General features: G+C 41.4%; 1 protein-coding gene across 1 annotated transcript in view; it reads right to left on the bottom strand.

Annotated features, from left to right (window-relative positions):
- Positions 1 to 3,279: 3,279 nt before the first annotated feature.
- The window catches only part of LOC308122949 (uncharacterized protein), a 31,376-nt gene continuing 11,442 nt past the window's right edge, over positions 3,280 to 23,213 (bottom strand). Inside the window, exons 11-48 of the mRNA XM_080485132.1 lie at positions 23,009 to 23,131; positions 22,863 to 22,920; positions 22,678 to 22,746; positions 22,128 to 22,213; positions 20,944 to 21,012; positions 20,832 to 20,856; positions 20,719 to 20,748; positions 20,499 to 20,564; positions 20,266 to 20,405; positions 20,055 to 20,177; positions 19,718 to 19,775; positions 19,415 to 19,459; positions 19,267 to 19,323; positions 19,036 to 19,181; positions 17,971 to 18,075; positions 17,815 to 17,863; positions 17,666 to 17,737; positions 16,476 to 16,979; positions 16,259 to 16,395; positions 15,667 to 15,724; positions 15,388 to 15,542; positions 13,767 to 14,556; positions 13,551 to 13,678; positions 13,364 to 13,465; positions 13,160 to 13,217; positions 12,718 to 12,852; positions 12,163 to 12,510; positions 11,295 to 11,636; positions 10,335 to 10,676; positions 9,511 to 9,855; positions 7,833 to 8,174; positions 7,685 to 7,759; positions 7,465 to 7,595; positions 7,250 to 7,378; positions 6,991 to 7,048; positions 6,827 to 6,895; positions 6,631 to 6,717; positions 3,280 to 5,611 (exon numbers count right to left, since the gene is read on the bottom strand). Coding sequence (XP_080341258.1) covers positions 3,702 to 5,611; positions 6,631 to 6,717; positions 6,827 to 6,895; positions 6,991 to 7,048; positions 7,250 to 7,378; positions 7,465 to 7,595; positions 7,685 to 7,759; positions 7,833 to 8,174; positions 9,511 to 9,855; positions 10,335 to 10,676; positions 11,295 to 11,636; positions 12,163 to 12,510; positions 12,718 to 12,852; positions 13,160 to 13,217; positions 13,364 to 13,465; positions 13,551 to 13,678; positions 13,767 to 14,556; positions 15,388 to 15,542; positions 15,667 to 15,724; positions 16,259 to 16,395; positions 16,476 to 16,979; positions 17,666 to 17,737; positions 17,815 to 17,863; positions 17,971 to 18,075; positions 19,036 to 19,181; positions 19,267 to 19,323; positions 19,415 to 19,459; positions 19,718 to 19,775; positions 20,055 to 20,177; positions 20,266 to 20,405; positions 20,499 to 20,564; positions 20,719 to 20,748; positions 20,832 to 20,856; positions 20,944 to 21,012; positions 22,128 to 22,213; positions 22,678 to 22,746; positions 22,863 to 22,920; positions 23,009 to 23,131 — 7,566 coding nt within the window. The 3' untranslated portion in view covers positions 3,280 to 3,701. The remainder of the gene's footprint in view (positions 5,612 to 6,630; positions 6,718 to 6,826; positions 6,896 to 6,990; positions 7,049 to 7,249; positions 7,379 to 7,464; positions 7,596 to 7,684; positions 7,760 to 7,832; positions 8,175 to 9,510; positions 9,856 to 10,334; positions 10,677 to 11,294; positions 11,637 to 12,162; positions 12,511 to 12,717; positions 12,853 to 13,159; positions 13,218 to 13,363; positions 13,466 to 13,550; positions 13,679 to 13,766; positions 14,557 to 15,387; positions 15,543 to 15,666; positions 15,725 to 16,258; positions 16,396 to 16,475; positions 16,980 to 17,665; positions 17,738 to 17,814; positions 17,864 to 17,970; positions 18,076 to 19,035; positions 19,182 to 19,266; positions 19,324 to 19,414; positions 19,460 to 19,717; positions 19,776 to 20,054; positions 20,178 to 20,265; positions 20,406 to 20,498; positions 20,565 to 20,718; positions 20,749 to 20,831; positions 20,857 to 20,943; positions 21,013 to 22,127; positions 22,214 to 22,677; positions 22,747 to 22,862; positions 22,921 to 23,008; positions 23,132 to 23,213) is intronic.

Raw genomic sequence — 23,213 nt, 5'->3', positions numbered from 1 at the left:
TTCAGTAATATTCCTTGGGTTCTTTCTTAAACAGCGCCTCTGAGGCGCGGCCCACTAATCATATGTTCTGAGCAGGTCAACCTGACCAAGGCTGATAAGCAGGATGAGCCGCGCTATCCACACAGCTGCCTTCTCGAGGTCCCATGCGCAGGGGAAGTCCTTTGATTGTACTCAGTTGATAAAACTGTTAAAGCTCACAGAATGTTTGTTTCTATGATATGTATCCTGTAAACCCTCCCCTTTGTTGAATGGAATAAAAACGCAGGAGAAATGGCCTGGGAGCAGAGTGGATAGGAGGTGTATTTGGGCACACTCCTAGCCATTTCTCCTCGAGTAATCAAAAGCTCATTCTTGTTGTCTTCTTCTTTCTTGCAGATTTAATAAATGTCCGTAGCCTAAACCTGACACTTGGAATGGTGCTAGTTCTAAGAAAAACACAGGTCACAAAAGATGCCATAAAAGGTCATATAGATATACTTAATTCACCTACCTATATAGGTTAGTGGTTGAAGAAAGAATACTTTGTACTCAATGCAAAGGAATTTCTCTAAAGGACCTTCCTAAGGCCCTAAAACCTTGAATCTACAACAAGTTTCATGTTTTTCCACTTTCATCAGGCAACATGAAAACCCAACAAGTTTTTATGCATGCATTTTGCTTCATGACACACCTGTACCAGATTTGTAAGAGCATTTTGTACCCAAGTTTTATCATTCTTCTCCATGAATCCTTGTATTTTTCCCTTATTTTGGCTGCTCGGTTCAGCTCAGCTTGTCTGTCTGTTTGCAATTGTTCACATTTAGCAGCAAGCGCTTGAGCATTCAGCTTTACCACCCATTTTTCAGTGTTTAGTTCCACACAGTTACCGCTGTCGGTGGCGGACACACCAGAGTTTAATGGTGACGTCAGACGCAGCTCTGCACGTCTCCGTGGTGTCAGTGAAGAGTCAGAGGGGTGGTAGGGGTAGAGGGGTATGAGTGGCGGGGAGATGGCTGTCTCCAGCCAGACCTCAGTTCTTCCTGGTTCTGCTCAGGTTTGTTTGATCTCACAACGGTTGGAAACTGTTTGGATCGGTGTGGTTTGAGATGATTTATGTTGGCCCAGATTGGATTTTTTTTTGTCTTTTGCACTGTATTAATCCCCTGTGGGGGAAATAATTCCTTCCCAAATTGACCAAATTGTGTGGTAGCAGCCACACAGAGCAGCGCCCAGAGGGGAGCTGGTGGGGGCCGAGGGTCTTGTATGTTTTTGAGCTTGTCATCCCCAAAGGAAGGTGTGATGGTAAAATGAAATGTTACGAGTTGAAACTTCATGCACTCAGTAAGTTCCCGTTGCATAAGTGATATTTCCTGTTTTGCTATTGTCGCTAAGCCAAACGTGTAAATACGTCTTTTGACTTCCAATACTGAGAAACAGACGTGTCTGATTCAACTCTGTATCTCCAACCACAAAGCATCTGCTACTCTGCAGAATGTGTCATATGCAACAGAAGCGCAGTAGAAACTATCGTTGCAAAAAAAAAAACAGCTGTTCCTCAGGTAAACCTCACCCGTCCTTTTTGATACATTGAACAACTATAGAACGTGTAAGGCAGCCTTGGCAGTGGGCATTCATGAAGACAGTGTGAGCCCTATGTGACCTGTGCCTTTGAAGCTTCACATAAAACACACAAAACACCATCTCTGCAGAAGACCGGTTGGGCAGCGACAAACGTTTTCCGCAACAAACGCGAACACTTTGGGTTTTTTTTTAAACCCTAACAGCATCACTTCTCTAAACAATCTTTGGCCACATATCAGAACCTTACGCACCGCGGATGTGCGCTCAGAGCACATTTTATGCACAGCAATACATTGGGTTTTTTTTGCAAATGGTAGTTTTCTTTCAAATATTGGTAAAGCAAATGGATGTGTGTGTGTGTGTGTGTGTGTGTAGTAATTTTTGTATTTTATTGAGTGTTGATGGACACACCGTCACATTTTAAACGACTGCACTCAAATAAAAATGTATAAACATGGTAAAGTAGGATCTTGCCAGAGAGGACATGTTCTATTTGTTAGGGTTTAAATTAGTACTTGAAGTAGCTACTGAATTTTTATTTATTTAATTTGCCTACATCAATTTAAATACTAAAATTAAAATCAAAGTGAGGTGCAATCATAGCATATATGCCTTTCCATTCTGAATGTTTTTATATTTACTTTTTACCTGCTTCCAAGGCTCCTTTCTCCTGCTGGAATTGCACCTCAATGAAATTCAGATTTCACACCTATTTATTATTTCTACCTGTATGCTGAGAAGGTATATTTTCACAACTTTTGTGTGAAATCGGAAGACATGCATTGTGCTCTCACCCTGGCACCGGCCAGACTGAAGAGACGGATAAATAAGGTCATTGATCTACTTTGTCCATCATGATGTGACAGCTGGCCTTTGGGTGACCCCCTAAACGGAACCAGATGTTCTGACATCATCAAGCCTGTTCGAGCCTAATACGCAAATTACATTTCATGCCATGTCTGCAATGACCACGGAGTGTATACAAGCACACGTGAGCCGTTACCCGGGGAGAAGCATATTGGCAGGCTGACTTCCCGGGTTGAAGCTTCACCTTTGATTCTGATGGTACCAATTTGATATTAAATATTTTTTTGCAAGCAAGAAGTTATCAGCGAAGTTCCTTTTTTCATCCTCTTCATCAAAACCTGCACTCTTAAGTAGACAATGGTTAAATGTTACGTCAATGGAATAATGCATTCAAATTCACATACTGATTGATTGAACAAATTCAGATTAGCTCTTCTGAAAATGGAAACTCAGTTTCTGATCTCAGAGCGAGTCAACACAGAGTGCAGGGAAAGACAGTAAGTTTCTGCCATGTGATTGGCTGAGGAGTTTTTGGGTTATCGACTACTTGGAAACAAGTACCCAACAAAAATGGTAAGGGAGTAAGCTGAGGCGCCAGCAGATTGACATGGGTGAGATGTATAGAAACTATGTCTAACTTCAGAAAATGTGCCACTGGTCAAATAGAGCAAATAGAAAGATGGAATTAAAAAAAAAAATAATTTACCCACTCCTCAAAATGAAGAGTAGATTCATTTTGAACCTACCAAAGAAGACTGGTTATAACTTATCGCCTCAATTAAGAAAATCCTCAGCAGTGTGTTACTGCTGGTGGTTTCCACTGCAAAACTAAGTGAGAGTGTACCGAGAAGCAGTGACCAAGCACGTCAAGAACACCTAAACCAAAAAGAAAGTAATTGACAACACACAAGTACTTTAAAGAATTCTTATATTCTCAAACAACAAAAACGTATCAAACAATCATTCAAGAACTATATACAAACCCAAATACTATTCAATCTACAAAGTGGCTAACATTTAGAGCATCGGGATTAAAACAAATAAAACAGATAAAACTGCTACAAAAGGCTCAGTAAATTACAGCCGATTAAAATTGGAAAAAAAACTGATTTCATATGCTTATTTTTGACTCGTAGCTCATATTTAAAGCAGAACTAATATTCCTTACTTATTAACCTGAGAACTCGATGCTGCTTCAATGGAAACTTTAACATCAGGAACACAACTGGGTAGCTGATGCTTTACAAACAATCAGCTGGTAAGGTCAATGGAACAACACAAAACCATAGGTCATTTTTTCTACCTTTCTCCAGAAACAGTTACTCCTCCTGCTGCTAATTCGACTGTTGGTACCAGCCATGCTGTTGGTTCTGGTTCTGTTGCTGGTTTGAATACTGCTGCTGCTGCTGCTGATACTGCTGGAGCTGATAATACTGTTGTTGCTGATAATACTGCTGTTGCTGATAATACTGCTGTTGCTGATAATACTGCTGTTGCTGATAATACTGGCATTGCTGCATTTGCACGTTGGTCCACATTGGTTCCATCCCAGCTGCTGAATTGTGTTCAACTGTTTGCAGATGTAAGTAGTTTACTCCCGAGTGGATCTGGCTTGGGTAGAGTCCCACGGCAGACTGGCAAGAACTCTGGGAGGAAACGGGAGGGTTGATCATAGGGTTGGCAACAGTGTTGGCAGCAGAGTCAACATGAGGGTGAACAACAGCATGGGGGTTGAGGGCAGAGTTGACGTGAAGGTTGACTGTTGGGTTCACAACACTGTTAGCATGAGGGTTGACTGAATAGTTGTTGAGAGGGTTGACGGCACTGTTGGCAGGAGGGTTGATTGAATAGTTGAGAGGGTTGACGGCACTGTTGGCAGGAGGGTCGACGGCACTGTTGGCATGCGGTTGGCTTGAAGCGTTGACAGAGTTCTTGAGAGTCTTGATAGTGGTGCTGGCCTGAGGGTTGCCTGTAGAGTTGATGTGAGGGTTGAAGGAAGAGTTGACGGTGTTGGCAAGAGGGTTGACAACCATGTTGGGAGGCGAGGTGAAAGTCGGGTTGATGGCAGGGTTGACCGGGGTTTTGTGAACTGAATGTCCAATTTTACCATACGCGGCTTCGCTATATTTAGCATATGCTGCAGGAGTGGGTGCTGTTAAGCCTGTGGACAAGCCCGCCTGGGGGTTACTGCTCACCTCAGTGGGGCCTGGATCTTTATCTTTAGCATAATTTCCTCTGCCAGTTATGATGGTGTTAATGGGACAAGTGTCATACGTTTCAGGTTCTGTGACACTGGTAGCAACAGCACTACATGTCAGTTGGCCAGTGTTGCCTTGTGAATGTTGTGGATCACTGGATTCAGCAAGGGAAGCACTAGAAGTAGTAGGAGACGTTACGACACCACGAGCAGCCTTGCTTTCAGTTGTCATGCGCACCGGGTCGTACCTCATGCAAATGTTCTCAAAATGTGATTTGATGGCCGCACTGGTAGAGCTGGCACTGTGGGTGAGAAGCTCATTCTCAGGAATGTCTCCTGAATTCTTCAAATCCTTGTCAGTAGTATTCCTTTCTATACATTCACTCGCCAGAGAAGCCTTTCCTTCATCGCTTGGTATTGACGTAATGGTACCAACTCTCATCGCACTTATTATTTGTGATAGAACTGTGAAGTAATTTTGGGGTATATTCTGTTGATCAGATATGAACTTTGCGTCTTCAGGCTCAAGAGGCAGGGAGATGGGCGTTGCAGCAGGGTCGACAGCAATGGAAGAAACCGATACAGAGCTGGACTCCTGAATCGGCTGCAGTTGGGGGGCTTTGGATTTGGTTGGCAAGGAGTTCTTAGGCGAGTTACTTGTGCACGATCTGACCAGTGTTTCAACAGATGTATCAGCTGGCCTTTTCCTGCTTGGAGGGTTCGAGAGAGGCAGCGTTTGACCGACTTCAAGATCACCCGGAGCAGGCAACAGGGATTTTGTATCTTCATCCTTCTGATTTGCTGCCAACACTGGGACGGTCTGTGTTTGGTGCTGGGAAACGGGCGGCACAACCTTCTTTTGCACAGAGAGACTAGCGCACATCTTTTTGGGGTGGATACAAGTGCCAGCTTGAGGGAGTGGAGCCATGACAGAGTCAGCCTTTGAGGGAAAACTTTTTGCATCCAGAGGACTGGAGGCTTTTCTTTTTTGGACGTCATGTAACTCTCCATCCATCGTAGACTCTTTTACATGTTTTTGTTTGACTGCTAAGAGAAATGGCAGAGGGAGCACAATGAAAACGATTTATCAGGGTGACAAAACAGTCTTTAGCCAGGACATGTCTACGTTTCACATTCCTAAAGCTGTCTGGTGTTCATTGGTATTCCTGAAGTATTAAGCATTCAAATATAGGAATTGGAAAAAAATAAAAAAATAAAAAAAAAGGTAAGAAGTTTTGTTAAAGCTGGATTTTCAATTGAATTTGTCAGAAACTAGTTTCATAAGTTTGATTTGTCCATTAAGATTTGAAAATTGGAACAAAGATTTTATTGTGTTTTGGTTTTAGATTGGAAAAAATAAATTAAATTTAAAAAAAATTTAAATTGAAAGGCTCCTTTGAGTGAAGAGATTTTCAATTAACTATTTAGAGGCAAATGTCCTCTTTTATCATACCCTAACCATTAGGCCGTGCGGTGCTAAACATTGTATTTTCTTTTCATATCACTAAAAGACCAATATTTCTTTAAAACAGACTAATTGCATTTATTGTAAATATTTTGTCTAAGCTGCATGATAATCAGGGGTGCCATCATTTATGGGCTGCACTACATTAGTGATTAAAGTTGAGAACATGTATGCAAAGAAGTGTTTAATAGCACATCATTTCAGTTGTCAAAATTTTATGCTGTTGTGCTGAAATTAAGAGTGATTGTATTGCTTACATCTTCTGTGGGATGCTGTTAAAGCACTTATAGACGAAAGTCCAGTCTGTGACAGTTTGTTTTACCATGGTCTGTTATGGTAACCACTGAGTTTGTGTACAAGACAAAGTAAACTATTTGGCCAGCTGATGTCAGGGGATTGGAGACCATGACAGAACATCTGCCCCCAAAGTGAGAGGAAGACCAGCTGTTCACACCTCTTCTGGATTATATAGTCAAATATCTTTAATCAATCTCGCACTGGTTCAAACCAAACGGCCCAAAATAAGTTATTTAAATGCATTTATTGGACAGGTTCTTAACATGCAGAACAAAATATCTCAAATTAATGTTACCATTCTTACGTCTCTGGTCCTTTTCAGGTGTTGGACCCGACTGCATCTTTGTGGGAAGAGACAGCTTCAAACTTTGCTGGGACTCAAGCTGCTGACCTGCTCAACAGAAACCAAATACTTTAGTTTGTATTTGTATTGTGGCGGCTGAAGTCGGTGTAGCCAGACTGTGCTTGAGTGTGAAAACAACTGAGCTGGTTGAACTCACTTTTCTGTGATGGAAGAGAGACGGGGACTCGAAGTTTCCTTTCACTAATACTTTGCAATAGTTTCAAGGCTAGAAAAAAACCCAAACAGATCAGTTTAGACAAGATATTGTATATTTAATATGAAAGTGAACTCTGGCCAGTTGCCGATTGTGTATAACTGTACCTTCACTAAATGGGGCGTTCTGAAGATATTCGTACAACTCTGTTCTCAGCAATACAATCTTAGAAAAAGAAAACAGCAACAGGTCCACAATCAGCTGTTTTGTTCTTGATACATCTATATTTTTCATGATATATATACCAGAACAAAATAGCCCAATACAGAATATTATTGATGCAAGTTTAAAAATATCAAACAAAAACAATAAACGCACTGAAAACACAACATTTGGAGATCCTTCATTAATATAGATTTGAACTACCTTTGCGTCTATGTTCTGGACACGCTCCCGCTTTGCCACCTCCGAGGTCACTAAATAAAAAATGTTCAGTTTCTCTTCCTCGAGTAAATCCTGAAGGGTCCAGAAGTGCAATAATACAGTGTGCTGTTTCTGCTGGAAGAACATATGCCAGATTATAATCTCCCTTAAACAGCATTGACTAAAAGTCATTGGCATGGCTCAGAGACAATACACACCAAATAATTAAACTTGTGATTTTGGCTGATCATGTGCTGGCAGATGTTGCGCGGCAGCATCAGTTCGCAGCTCTCGCACAGGAAGAACGGCATCTGGGAGGTCCCCTGGCACTCCCACACAGTGCCCTTACCTGATGGAGACACACCAGCTTTAACACACCGACAGCTTCTGTCATACTACTGAGGATTAGACTAGGATTTGAGCATTAAGAACACTCACCTATGATAGGTTCAGTATCCAGTATCTTTAAACTCAGGTATGCCGACAAATGACTTGGTCCTTCAATTCTTTCCCCTGTAAAACATAAGAACTTAGCACATTCAAGGACAAAATTGACACACCCATGAACACACACAAAAACACTCACCTATTGAAATTGTTGACAGTTCCTCAGATGAACTCTTTCTTCCAGGTCTTGCATGGTGCTTTGCTGCTTCATCTTTTCGGGAGGACAATCTTGACTGACTCCGCACTGCTTTATCATGAGCAGCAGGTTCAACATGTTGGTCTCGACTCAACTTCACATCTGATGTCTTCTGCGCATCTCCAGGGGCTTTCTGTGTGTCCTGTAATTCTGGAACCTTCCTTGGCAGTTGTTGGCTCCTGACAGGAGTCTCCTTAGACGTGGCAGGAGATTTGGAAAACGATGTTGATTCAGTGTAACTGACTTGAGGCTTGATGCAACCACAATCGTTTTCCACATTGACACCTAGAGATTTGGGATAAAAAAGATTTCATGTCATTTATCTCGTTCATTAATCTTGATATAGTTACATTATGAAGAGGAGAAAATGCTTTCAGCCAACAGGCTCCCCTCTGGTTTTAACCAAGTCCAAATTTGAGTTCAGGAGACCGACACCATCTCGAACACTTTCATATTGATCAAAGTTGCAGCTCGGGCCGACTCGTGATCCTGGACCTTTTTCTTAGTGAAGCTGCCATAGGTTTATACAGTTTGGTGATTGTATTCAATGCAGCAAGCTTCTCTCCCCATTTGAGCCTTCATGGGTTCCTAAGTCAACATGGCTTGTAACAAATTTTGCACGTCTTTCTACTTGTGACAGACACGCCTGCGAGCCACGGGTCCACGCACAGAGGAGAACACATTGTTCTACCAGTCACCATTTCTTTATTAACACACAAATCACCACAGGCCACATTTACGCATACCCAAGTTTTTACAAAAACTGATACACCCACCCACCCTCCCCCAAAAAAAGTCCTTGACTGACACGGACCTGCATATACACCTGGTTCAAAGCTTCTATGAACATGCCAAACCAGGAGGGGGCAGTGTAACGAGTAGCATGATGCCCTGATAGCCAATCAGAATCTTGGGGGGGAAAAAAAATATCCACCTACCCCCCTTTAGATGCAACCAGAGACATGGAGTTTATCCAGATCTCCACTGTGGCCGGAGTTTTCAGGAATCATTGTTTGTGGTGAGTCGCAGCTGCGTTTATGTGTAAATGTGTGGCCCAAACACAGAGAATTTTTTTTTTTTTTTTTTCTTTACAAATACCCGGGTACATGTAAATGTAGCCTCAGATACACACACAATGCTGCCTCTTCCAGGCTTGTATCTATTCCTCTGCCTGTCACACGTGTGTCTGGATGGTTCCTGCCTTTATGAGGAGAGACATGATCGGTCCTCAACGACTGGCAGCTGAGGCCAATCATCCCTCTCCCACGCTCCGGTAGTCTGTGCTCTCTGGTGCGTTGATTATTCATGGATTGCTGTTCTTCAACCTGTTTCTTGGTCTAGTTAAGAGTCCCATAACCTCAAAGGCTCAAAGCAGATGTTTTTCTTATATGTGTAGTTGAATCTATCATGTGGTTGGGACTTCACATGGACTGCCATTGACAACTTTCTTTCACGAAGCCGCCGCATTGTTGGCTGTATTATGAACACTCACATGATGGTTCAGTATCCTTATATATATATATTTTTTTAAAGTCAAGTACGTTGACAAATAACTTAAACCTTCAATTCTTTCTCGTGAGAAACATGAATCGACAAACCCATGAACACACAAAACACGCACCTATTGAAATTGTTGACAGTTGCTCAGATGAACTCTTTCTTCCAGGTCTTGCATGGTGCTTTGCTGCTTCATCTTTTCGGGAGGACGATCTTGACTGACTCTGCACTGCTTTATCATCAGAAGCAGGTTCAACAGGTGGGTCTCGACTCAACTTTACATCTGATGTCTTCTGAGCATCTTCAGGTGTTTTCCGTGTGTCCTGTAACTCTGGAACCTTTATTAGCCGTTGTTGGCTGCCGACAGGAGTCTCCTTAGATGTGGCGGGAGTTTTGGAAAGTGTTGATGTGGATTCAGGGTAACAGACTTGTGCCTTGGCACAACCACCATCATTTTCCACATCGACTCCTACAGGTTTGGGAAGGAAAAGGTTTTGTGTAAATTATCTTCATTACTCTTGATGTAGACATGCTATGAAGAGAAGAAAGTGCTTTCAGCCAACAGGCTCCCCTCAGGCTGCAACAAGCCCCACATTTGAGTTCAGGAGGCCGCTACTCTCTTTAACCCTTTCCTATTGGATAAAACTTACAGCTAGGGTCGACTCAGGTGAAGCTGGACCTTCTTCTTAGTTAAGCTGAGGTTCAGGTGTATGTTGGCGAAAATCAGAAATTACCCGTGAATTTACCATCATCTGAGCTTGTGACTTCACATGGACTGCCAATGACTTTTTGCAAAGCCGCCACATCGTTGGCTGTCGTATGAACACTCACATGATAGTTCAGCATCTTTTTTTTTTTTCTTCTTTTTTTAACTTAAGTACGGTAAACTTTAAACTTTTCTCGTGCGAAACATAACTACAAACACATGATTGCACAAAAAACACTCACCCATTGAAATTGTTGACAGTTGCTCAGATGAACTCTTTCTTCCAGGTCTTGCATGGTGCTTTGCTGCTTCATCTTTTCGGGAGGACAATCTTGACTGATTCCGCACTGCTTTATCATGAGCAGCAGGTTCAACGGGTGGGTCTCGACTCAACTTTACACTTGATGTCTTCTGAGCATCTTCAGGTGTTTTTCGTGTGTCCTGTAATTTTGGAACCTTTATTAGCCGTTGCTGGCGGCTGACAGTAGTCTCTTTTGATGTCGCAGGAGTTTTGGAAAATGATGCTGATTCAGGGTAACTGACTTGAGGCTTGACACAGCCACGATTATTTCCCCCACTGACACCTAGAGATTTGGGAAGGAAAAGGTTTTGTGTAAATTGTCTTGTTTAGGAATCCTTATGTAGTCATAATATGAAGAAGACAAAAGAAGAACGAAAAGATCCAAAACAAGACAATTAAGATTGGTGGGGAGAAAGACAAGAATGAGATGAGGAAAATGAAAACTTGTCGGATCAAGAAGTATTGACTCCGGAATGTTTGAGAGTATTTGAAGTGTTTTAAAGTAGAAGAGGAGAAAGTGCTTTCAGACAACAGGCATGCCTCTGGTTTTTTTTAATTTATTAATCCCCAGAGGGAAAATTTCTTCACTCAACAGACCCATCAGTGGGCAACCACACAATGTAGTGCTGCGGGGGAGTTGATGGGGGCCGAGAGTCTTGCTCAGGGACCCACGGTGCATGTTTTTGGCTGAGAGGAAACTGGAGTGCCAGAAAATAACCCACGCACTTGAATTCAGAAGGCCGCCCCCTCTATAACCTGTTCTTTGATAAAACTTACAGCTATGGCTGACTCAGGGGAACCTGGACATTCCTAGTTAAGCTGCTATAGGTTAAATAATATAAATCTAAAAACACATGAATACACACAACTGCGTGTACCACTGCACCTCTAGAACACTCACCCATTGAAATTGTTGACAGTTCCTCAGATGAACTCCTTCCGCCAGGTCTTGCATTCTGCTTTGCTGCTTGATCTTCCTTGTAGGACGATCTTGACTGACTCTGCACTGCTTTATCAGCAGCAGGCTCAACATGTTGGTCTCGACTAAACTTTACATCTGATGTCTTCTGAGAATCTCCAGGTGTTTTCCTCGTGTCCTGTAATTCTGGAACCTTCCTTGGCAGTTGTTGGTTGCCGACAGGAGTCTCCTTGGATGTGGCAGGAGTTTTGGAAAATGTTGATGTTGATTCGGGGTAACAGACTTGAGATTTGGCACAACCACGATTTTTTTCCCCATTGACACCTAGAGATTTAGGAATAAAAAGATTTCATGTAAATTATCTTGTTCATTAATCTTGATGTAGACATATGGAGACGAGAAAGCGCGTTCAGCCAACAGGCTCATCTCTCGTTTCAAAAAGCCTTAAATTTGAGTTCAGGACACAGCCACCCTCTCTAACTCTCTCTTCCCATTTCAGAAAACACAGCTAGAGCCAAACCTGGACCCTGCCTGCCACCGGCGAGTCCACACACAGAGGAGATGACACTGGTCTTCGAGTGGCCATTTCTTTATCAATTAACACACAAATCACCACACTCCAGAGACACGCACAATGCTGCCTCTTCCAGGCATGTGTGTGTCTTTCTCCGCCCCTCTGGGCAGCTTCTGCTTTTGTGGGGAGAGACGTGATCGGTCCTCAATGACCTGCAGCCAATAACCCCTCTTCCACTTCTGTAGTCTGCACTCTCTGATGTGTTCATTATTCACAGATTGCTATTCTTTGACCCATTTCTTCATCTAATTGCACATAAACCCACAGAACACTCACCTATTGAAATTCTTGACAGTTTCTCGGATGAACTCTTTCTTCCAGGTCTTGTATGATGCTTTACTGCTTGAGCTTCCTTGTAGGACGATCTTGACTGACTCTGCACTTCTTTATCATCAGCAGCAGGTTTAACATGTGGGTCTCGACCCAAGAACTTTCCTTCTGATGTCTTCTGAGAATCTCCAGGTGTTTTGCGTGTGTGCTGCCATTGTGGAACCTTCCTTGGCTGTTGTTGGCTGCTGACAGGAGTCTCCTTAGATGTGGTGGGAGTTTTGAAAATTGTTGACGTTGATTCAGGGTAGCTGACTTGAGGCTTGACACAACCATGGTTATTTTCCATGTTGACTCCTACGGGTTTGGAAAAACAAAGGGTTTGTTTTAATTGTCTTGTTCATTGGTGTTGAGGTAATCAAACATGCTTTGTTTTCTTTACAAGGTATTCAAATATTGGGGTTGTGAAATGATTGTTTTAATCGGAGCTATATAAATTAAACTGAAATGAGGTTGGAAATCGGGTAAGCGTGGGAAACCCTTAGAAATGACACTTGAATTTACCGTCATCTGAGCTTGTGACTTCACATGGACTGCCAATGACACCTTTCTTTTGCAAAGCTGCCACATTGCTGGCTGTGGACAAAGATGAGCCCTTCAAGCTTTTCTGCCTCAGCATTTCTTTCAATCTTTGTAAAGCTGAAACAAGAGACGCAGGCAGAAATGGAACCACAAAAATAATGACAATTTTCAGTAACAATAAATCAAGACAAACGTGAGCTATTCTCAAAGGGAATTGTTTTTTACTGTGTGAATTAGACAAGACGCTCGACAGAACAAAAAGGGATCCCAAAGTGACACGTGTCTTGATACCATTGTTCGAGAGAAACAGTGAGAAAAACAAGTGGAAATGTGGAATTTCATGTGGAGATATAGGATAAAAGGAAATGAAAACACCTTCCACATAAGTCATTTATACTTCACTAATAGAAAATTATTTCCTTACCGATTTTCACTGGAAGGCGATTCACCTCCTCATACACATCGATCATGACTTCTAGTCTCTAGCAAAAGATTAATCACAATGAGAGTTAACAGCGTCATTCTATCCAGTACAGCTCATCTCAAAACACAGTTTCCAAATATTTGTAGTAGTTCAAATGCACGACTGAACTCCCACATCAACAAGACGAGATAAAACACTGTGTACCTGATCCGAACTTCCCTGCTCCTTCGCCAACATGGCCACAGTCTCTTGAAACTTCTGTGCATCCTCCAAAGGCTTTGCAGTCCATCCAGGGATTTTCATTTGCTAGTGAAGTAAAATAAAGTTTACACTGTGAAATGCTCTTGTTGACAAGTGACTTGATTCTCTCGCAATCTTATCAAGCACGCACCACGTAGTTATACTGGTGGTTCATCTCGCGCAGGTGATCTGAGGACTGCAACCTGACGGAGCACAGCTGACAGTAGACTTGCTGCTTTTTTTCCTTTGAGCTACTCAAAACAATGAGTTGATCGGCACCTGAGAAGCGGCAAGAACAGAGACATCCATTTAAGATCCCATTGAGACACATTCAGATTTTTCTTGCAACATTAAAATTTAAACGCACCAATTTTAACTGATCCATGACTGGAGTCCGTCTTATTTGCAGTGGCGAGTGGCAGCTTCTTTGGTTGCTTCTTGGATTCCGGCCAGCCAGGCAGGGCTGCGGTCACTTGAGGAGCAGCAGACTGTGCGATTTCATGAGTATGAGGTGATGTGTTGACTTTTTCTTCGACTCGATTCTCTTTTTTAACTGCTTGTGTTGACTTTTTGGCAGTGGCCACAGATTTTGGTAACTTCTGATATATGCCTGAAGCTGCAGGTGCAGTTTTCAGGTATTTAGGAGTATTGTAAGCCATTATGCTCGGACCTCCATGCACCTCTGTGGATCCCTTTGGAGACGTAGGTTCAGCATTTTGTAGCGCAGATTCTTCATCAGATGCCCTTTCAGTTTTAGGCGACAATGATGCGGATACCATCAAAGATGTTGTGAAGGAGTCTGTCTGAAAGGCCACTGCACTCGAGGCAGAGGTGACTTCCATCACTTCATCTGTGGTAGCTGTACACGGAGAGGAATCTGCAGTGCAGATGGCGCTAAACGTCATCCTTTCATCTACTTGGAGAGTCGTTTCAGTTCTTGGTGACTCCAGGTCTGAGTTTAAAGTAGAATCAGCTTCAGAGAGTTTTCCCAAGAGATCAGGAGGCAGGGGGGTTTTTTCAGTTGTGCTTGCCCATTCAAAAATGCTGAAATGAGACTCTGTGCTTTCAGGGGCTTGAGCTGTGTTCGATGTCACTGCAAACATGCTTGCTGCCGCCTCAGAGGTTTCTGAATCATCTTCAGTCTTCAAGTTCTCCACCTTTAAGAAGAAACAGACCTTCAGTAAGCTGGGATGTGGTGAAGACCTAAAAACACCGACTGCAAAGTCAACTTTTGTTTTTCCTCTGTTGGTACTCATCTTTGGTTTTTGTAAATGGGAGTTAATCTCAATATTGATACATACTCGGCATAAACAAAGGATTATAATTTTTTTTGTTTTGTTTTCCACGCTGACAACAGAATTAGGCGTGAGCAGGACATTTTAAACTTAAAAAGATACAATAACCTGAATTCTAAATTTGGATCCTTGGTCCTGCGTTTGAAACATACAAAGATATTGTGATGTTTCCTCGTACTTGTGGCAGGTTTCAATTTCAAACAAAGCCTTAAAATTTGCACCCCTGTAGTTTCATTCAGTCCTTCGAAAATGAAATACTTTTGAAGTCAAGATACAGTCAAAACACGTTGGTGTTTGAACCTCACTTTAGACTGCAGCACCAAGATAAGGTAAGATAATCTAATTTCCTTCTGGCAAACAGTGGGACATTTCATCACTTCCACACCTCAAACACTTTCAAGGCTCCAAGTGAAGATTCATCCTCGTTCCAAAGAATATTTGAAGTTTGAGATGCACTGGCATCTGATAAATATCACACTAATGACCGACTGGTTCAAATCACAAAGGACGGGCATCGATCCAGCAGAAGATAGACCGGTCAGCCGATTTAAGATTGGTGGGTTACGGGGAAAGGGAAAAAACTTAATTCTAGTTTGTATGAATAGGAAAGACTTAAATTATCTAGATGGAAAAACAACAAGAACAAGAGAAGTACAAAGTAATTTAAGCTCAATCAAATAGAAATTTACAGACCTTGATGTGATTCCTCACAGAGTCAACGATATGTTGATCATGAAGGGTGATAGGGATCTCCTCTTGTTTTACAGTAGGTGGAGCAGAGGTCGGGGGTGAGGGGCACTCGGGCCCACTGTTACACGAGGCGAGACGCACGGACACCATCTGTTTCACTGTTAAGGTGAAGAAAGATACTAATGAAATCCTGCACAGGAAGATATTGGACTGAGCTGTTAACGACACAAAATAAGTGGCAGAAAGGATTTTTCCAACAAGTTAAGACGGACACAACCTTACCCGATTCAAAGCTTTGGTTTAAGATGACACTGTAAATGTCTTTCTCCAGATAAACAACCTGGGAGTATAGACAAAATAGATAGCAAAATTAAATGGCAAAATCAACCACTGCTTGTTTTTGTGTCAAATATACTTTGAAATCCAATCCTTCAAATCAATAATGCTGAAAATAATTGTTGTGCACAAGTTGTCAGGGGTTGCAGTTTTGTGGACGAGTTGTCCATTCACCAGAAGAGAGACGGGGAGGCTGACCCTCCCCCACATGCCTAATAAACAACCTCAAATTGAACCCTGGGTCAGTGTGAAACTGGCTTATTTGTATTTTCAATAGATACGTTAAGTTTTATGTCTTTTGTAGTGTATTATTCTGATTTGAATGAAGAAACAGAACTAGGACAAGCCGACGCGTCAGTCCATCCAAACATTGTGATGTATGAACACAGCTTTTTTGCGCCAACAGCAGCAGTCTGAAGGCGCGCTTAACACACAAGTAACTATCAATGAATGTCCCCTCTACTTTAGAGTATTGCCATAAAAATAATTAAACGAAATGTATATAAGGAATCAAATCTCTGTGACAACATTCACTCACCATCATATGAACCTTTGGATGGCCGGATTCAATAATGTGGCTGATGAACTCCTCTTGTGGGATCTTCAGTGAGCACCACTCGCAGAGGTAAACCGAGTCATGTTTATCACATCGGCAATCATACACATTGCTTAAGCCTAAACAAGAACAGTTTGTCATGATTATTAGTGTCTCGGTGACAATCAAAATATTTGAGTCTACTAGAGTTTTTACGTACGGTCCTCCTGGCGTGACGTGTGGCTCTCTTCCATTGCAGCTGCGCTCTCGTTCTTCAGGCCACTCTCGCCCTCAGACGTGGCCCTCCGTCTTTTATGGCTCATGTCCTCCTGGGTTCCTCCACACATGCTAATACTCCTTTTGTACATCGGGCCTTTGTCACTGCACTTCTCAAGCTGTGCTGGGACAATTTCATTGTTTTCCGCTTCTTTTTGTTTACAGTGCGCTCCAACTACTTCTTTTACTGTGCTCTGGCTTCTTTCTGGAAACTCCTGGCTTGTTTGTTTAACTTCAGACTTATTCGATTCCTCTTTTGTGGTTTCCTGTGACTCCTCACCAGATTTTTTCTCCACATCTGAGATAGTTTCTAAAACCTCTCTTTCCAGAGAGCGTTTTTGTTCACTCGAGACATTTTTTGTGCATGTGTTTTCCACATTTGGTGTCTTTTCAACACTGTGGTCTCTCACATGGTCCTCATCGCCTGTTGAAAGAGACCCACCGGGAACTGAAAAACAATGTAAAATAAATAAATAAGGTGCATTCATCATTCTCTGATTAGATGTCACACCGCATTCAAAACTAGAGCAGCAAATCAAATGAAGGATATGAAAGTGAAGAAAATCATAGGATTTGATTTTAAGCTAAATACATCTTGATATCCCAGACAAAGATGGGACGACTTTGGTATCTCAGGTGAGTTCCTACAAAATGAGTCATCGTCTGATATTCTCGCATATCCAGTCTCCTTTTATATCGTCTTTAAATCAATTCTTAAAATGTGTTGGTTTAAAAAAAAACAAAACAAAAAAAAAAATAACATGCTAACTTGCCGCAGGGACTGTCAAGCATGGCGATAGCATAGCAGTCCTTTGCTCATATGAAAAATTAAAATCAAAATCCAATGCACCCCGGAGAGCTTAAATAAAACACACGGGTCATTTCTGAATCACATGGGCTTCAGGGTCTATACTAGCCCAGATAGCCGTTAGCAGCTAACGGCTAGCAACTAATTTAAAACAGGTGGTTTATGTTGACGAGGAAAAAAAAAAACAAAGAAAAGCCTCAACTAACTTTCAAACTCCAAATTTTCAGGCAAGTTTCAACAGAGGTCCATCAACAAAATGCCTGTTTTAACATGGAAAAATGTGATTTCCGGACAATGACTCCTTTAAATCATTTGATTCCACTTACCCAGTCTTCCTTTTGGCTGTATATTTGGTTCCAACATTTTCCTCCATTCCTGCTTCTGCAAAATGCATGTTGCTGTAAAACAGCAATGAAGATGAGTAAAGACAACGCCTCAGCCACAGAGAAGCAGCTGTTGCAGCACATACACTTACTTTTCTTATAGGAGTACGTATCCCACACGGGCATGGTCAAATTTACCACCTGAAGAAGGCAGAAAACATGGATAGATCATAACATAACAATAACAATAAATGTGTGGCAAAAAGGGGGTGCGAGATGAAGATGGTGCAAACTCCAGCGTGTGGCACCTGTAACGCCTCGACGTGGTGAAGAGTCTGAGCCTGTTGTGCCAAGTCCAGTAAGCCCTTTGCGTTGACATTGCTGGAATCCAGTGAGCCTGGGTGGAATTTCTCCTGCACACAGATACGCACACAAAAAAAACCACAAGATCACGGATATGAATTCAATATCTGACATTTAACATATTACGGCAGTAATGTAAACAGACAACTTTTTCTGGATCCGAGGAGAGTAAGAACTATAGCAAGAGAAGAAACAAATTCCTACATTAAAAAGCGACACACCCACACGCTTACATTTGAGAGATTATACAGTGTCTGACTTGTATAAAAGCTCCGACAACAAAACCAATATTTGTTTTTTCAATTGCCCAAGAAGAAATTCACACTTTTGCGCTGAAATGCTTAACTCATGTAACCATGGAACATTTGGACCAATTTGCATTGAACACACACCCTCTCAAATTTATCTCTATACACAGGTCAGATGTAAACTTACTGAGTTTCGGCTTAAAGCATTATCTAGAGAAAAAAAAAAAAAACTGTTTGGGTTTTACAGCCCAAGGTTCCCAGCCTCTGAGAGAAAGTGGGATGTCTGAATGAATTGCTTATGGGAATGTCCTAGAAATGAAATGCAAAAGCATGTGTACCCAATGCTTTGCTTTAGGCTGCTGCTCTGAGGACTTCAGGCTGAATGCAGTACAGAGATCAGACGATGTAACTGCGCATTTTAATGTTGTGCATTTCTTCTGCTCATAGAACAATAAGTTGTCAAATGCAGTCAACTGATAAACATACTCGCATTAAAGAATAGGAGTATTCCGACTGACCATCACTGTTATCTTTTGTGTACCATTCATCAAACAGCACACAAGCCTGAAGCTAAGCTGCTTCAATCAGATAAAGGGACAGCAAGTCGGCAGTAGTCTTATCATGAAATTTCTAAAAGTCTTTTTCTCGGCCCACATTTGAGCCACCAAATACCAAGCAAAGTAAGATCCAAACCAGCCACCAGTGAAGAAAAAAAAACAACATTCTTACATATTTTTCCTGCTATATAAATATAACACTCACCAGAAATATGACGACGTGCTCTTGGCTGAAGATGTGGACATTAGACTCGCCATTGTGTAGCTTTCTTTTACACAGCAAACACAGAAAGGTGCTGTACCGCTGTAAATCTGAGGTCTGTGCCTCGTACATGACCAGGAACTGCTTTCCTACAATAAAGAGGTAAACAAAGTCAAAAACCTGAACGTGAAGAGGATTTCGGCAGCAACGCTTTATGATTTCAGTTGTTCTCACCGAGCAGAGGGAAGTTATTTTTGGCCTGGAGATCATAATTTCTTTTCAAAAGTGGGACTGCATCAAAAACACAAAAGACATATAATTAGAATGAAATCAATAATTATAAACTGAAGTTTGTTTTTCAGTTGATAACACTGTGACTAACCTCCGCCCGTCAGGGAAGGGTTGTAATCTTCAAGCTCTTCCACCGCTGAAGCCCATAAATGTTTTTTTAAAAAAAGACATTAATTCATATTGTTACTTCTGAAATGTGTGTTTTGTTCTGGAGTTTATCACAAAATAAATGTGAGAAAACTGCAGAGGTTCAAAAAAAACACAAAAGTGAAAGAACAGTGAATAATATAATCTGAAACAAGGTTTTAGTCAAAGAAACAATTAGCAAATCAAATATACTTTGTGTCCTCGGCCCTCAACAATGGAATACGTCCCACGTAAAATCAGCTCTTACCTTCAGTATAACTCTTTGTCTTGATTCTGCAAAATATCCAGTATGGCAGATCAAGAACCTGGGAGAGAAACCTACTTTTATTGCATCAACAAACTTTTAGCAGCTTCACAAAATGTTAGAAATTGAACTTAAAGAAATTTTTCCCTCTGCAGTTATGAAGTCATTGAATTGATTAAATTTTACTTTATCAATTTGTTTTTCCATCTGTATTTACTCTTTCGTGTATGTGTTTCTGTTTTCACTGTGTAAAGCACTTTGTGTTACATGCTGTTTTATGAAAAGTGCTTCTCAAGAAAGTCTGCTTGATTCTTAAAAAAAATAAATGTTGATATTTTACCTTCATGGAAATGAATGATCCTTCTTTCTCCTTGTTCCACACCTTGGCCTTCAGTACCGCCGTATCCAAGTCGACATGAGACTTCCATGCAAAAGGCAGCACCTCAGGATCCTGGTACTGGTTCTGAAAGAGAAAAAAAGCTTGTCACGACAAAGACATTAGTAGAATTTCCGTCGCTAAATACGATACAAGGCACGGTGTCTGCCTTTACCAGTGTGAGCATGAGATGTTTCTCAGAGGCGAGGTGTTGCTCGATGAAGGCGTCACTGAAAAGGTCCAAACAGGCGAAGCACAGGTAAAAAGGTTCAGTCTTGGCCTCGGTGCTGATGCAGGACACAATCATGGGTATACCTGAGCAAACGAGCACAGGGGGAAAAAAAAGAAATTAACTTTGTTTGCCTGCTTGTTTAATATGGGACAAACGTATCAAGAAAAGCACCTCACCAACAAGTGGTTGGCTCTCTCTTAAGCACTTCTGAATATAGGAGTATATGCCCAAGTTGAATGAGGCTGAAGGAAAACAAAAAGCAGGAGTGTAGTAGTTAGGATTTGCGTTTAAACAAAACATCTGACAAGACGAGTTTCAAAAGAAATTAATGCACAATACAAATGTATGAGCAGGGCGCAAATCAAAATCTAACCACATAAAGCAAGGAAACGGCACCTGGGTGTTGAGAACCATCAACCTTTGCACCTGTAAGAAAGAAAATTATATTTTCAAAAAACTTTAACACAGCAGGAAAAAAACGAGAGAAATTAAAAAGAAAAAATACATACCATCATTAAAGGCTTTAACCAGACACTGTAGAAGAACAAAGTAAACAACTGTTTTTAGCAAGGTAATTTAATTAACTTGTTATAAAGATCATCTCTCTAAAGGGAAACGTACCCTCTGGTGATTGGTTTGTGCCACATGTCTGTGAAACCAAACCATATTGGGACCACCCATATTGCAGACCTGCACAAAGAGACATGGTAGCGTCACCACACAACACTAATGCATGTATCAACTGTTGAATAATTATTCATGTATCTCGAAAAGCATTAACACATATTATGTATGAAAACTATACCAGAGCAATGTACTGAACTCATAAAGGTTTTTTAAAAAATTGGAATGCAAACATGGGCGATTATAACCGTGTCAGCTAAAAGGTGCTGGACGAAGCCCAAAATAGACCAGACAGGGCCAGACGGAAAACACCCTTAGTGTCAACAAGAGAATGAATTTATGACGGGAGGGGTCCCAAAACATGACCGAGTGAAATACGGTTATTTCCGCACCAATGCTGAAATGGCAAAAAGAGATATGGGCGGCACATGTTGTGCAAGGGGGGACCCCCCTTCGATGAAAATGGGAAGTACATGTTTGGAGGGAGGAACATCTGCAGTGTATATAAAGACCAAGCCCAAGCAAGTTATTTTTGTGTTCGATCGTGCCTAGCGAAGTGTCTGATCGTTGGCATCTGTCTGGGGACTGATCTGAGCACCGGGTTTTAGCAATAAAACTCTATTTTTGCATCCTGCTCCGCTCTCCCTGTCTGTTTTGTACGAGTAGACTAGCTGAGTACCAGTATAGTTACAGCCATTAGTGTTACTATGTTCGATTGGTCTTCCACCCACGCATCTGGCCCAGGACAGCGTTCCACCAAGAAGACCACGACACAACCCACACCAGTATACTAAAATCCTGGTTTCCATTTTATTTTGTCCATTATTGGTTTTCTTAGTATTTAATGGCCGAGACCGCCGGTAAAACCTCCTGTTATTGTCAAAACACCTGAACCTGGCGACAACGACAGTCTTTGTATCAGTTGTCCTTGACTCACATTGTGAACAACTCTTCTTCACTTAGTTCAATAACCCCAGGAAACGACTGGATTTTTAGCGTGCATGTAAACGAGCTCACTGCTCAGTGAAGACGAAAAGACAAGGTCTGATTTACAGCAGGGTGGAGGCATACATAATTAAAAACCTCTGTGCATTAGAACAGATCTTCTAAATGTTTTCTACAATACAGACATCTCCTCGTATGATAACCGAGATTGTTTTGGAGAAACGAGAAGTCGTTACCTGGCAGCTTAATTTGAAGATAGAGGGAAAGTACACCGGCCGTGTCGACGGCGTCGACTGCTTCACTGATGGCGACGGACGACGCGCTACGAAGAGAAGCAGTCGTGTCTCTTAAATGTTAAATGACAATCGATCACTCACTTCATTGACAGAGTGGTTCTCGCTACCACCTATAAAAAAAAAAACAAAAAAAAAACAACAACACAAGGACACACCTCTTTTTCAGCCGGACTGGCAACCCGGTGATTTGGGTAAGAAAGGCAAATCAAAGGCACAAAACTACTAGTCTTTGCTTTGTCATCCCAAAGAAATGTATCTGACTTATAGCTTTATGTGGTATAAATATATAAATAAGGACCAGAGGAAGGAGTTTTGTTACATTTTAACACTATGTAGGCACATTAACTATGGGAGAACATACAACTGCATAAAATTCATTATTAATTTAAAAAAAAAAAAAAAAAGTACGAAAATTCAACGAATAGGTTAAATCAAACTGTTAAATATTTAACATTCGCCCAAAAAAGATTATATAAATGTAATAGTTTACCAAGCTGTCTCCCAGGTTTGATGCTTATTTGCAAGCTGCACTTCTTGATCGATTCCAGCTTCATTAAAGCTAAAAGCAAACAAAACATGAGTTGGTAAAACCACAACTATGGATTCAATTGATGATTGAGGTAATCAAGAACAATAGAACACAAATGAAGGCAATAACAAAAAGGGAACACAAACCTTGAGAGTAACCCTTGAAATTCACCGAGTTGAATTCATCAGGCTCCAGTCTCAGGTGCTATGAAAGAAACAATCATACATTTTCACAGTATTAGAAAATAAAAATGTCCATTTTGGGAAAAATAGTTCCCGTGAACTATAATTACCTTCATGTGGGTACATCCTTGTATTTCCTCTGCCTGTTTTGCCAGGTCCAAAATCATGGAGATAAAGGAGGCGTCTTTAATATAGCTCGCCTTTGACAACAGTGTCGATGGATGCCACTCTTCCTGCACAAAAAAAAAAGAAAGAAAGTTATATGATCGACATTCAATCATCTGCTGGATCCAGAAAGCAGCATTCATCATATCA

The sequence above is a fragment of the Lipophrys pholis genome, assembly GCF_963383615.2.
Source record: "Lipophrys pholis genome assembly, chromosome: 17".
In the NCBI taxonomy this organism is placed as follows: Eukaryota; Metazoa; Chordata; class Actinopteri; order Blenniiformes; family Blenniidae; genus Lipophrys; species Lipophrys pholis.
This window is presented reverse-complemented; position numbering and strand designations above follow the sequence as displayed.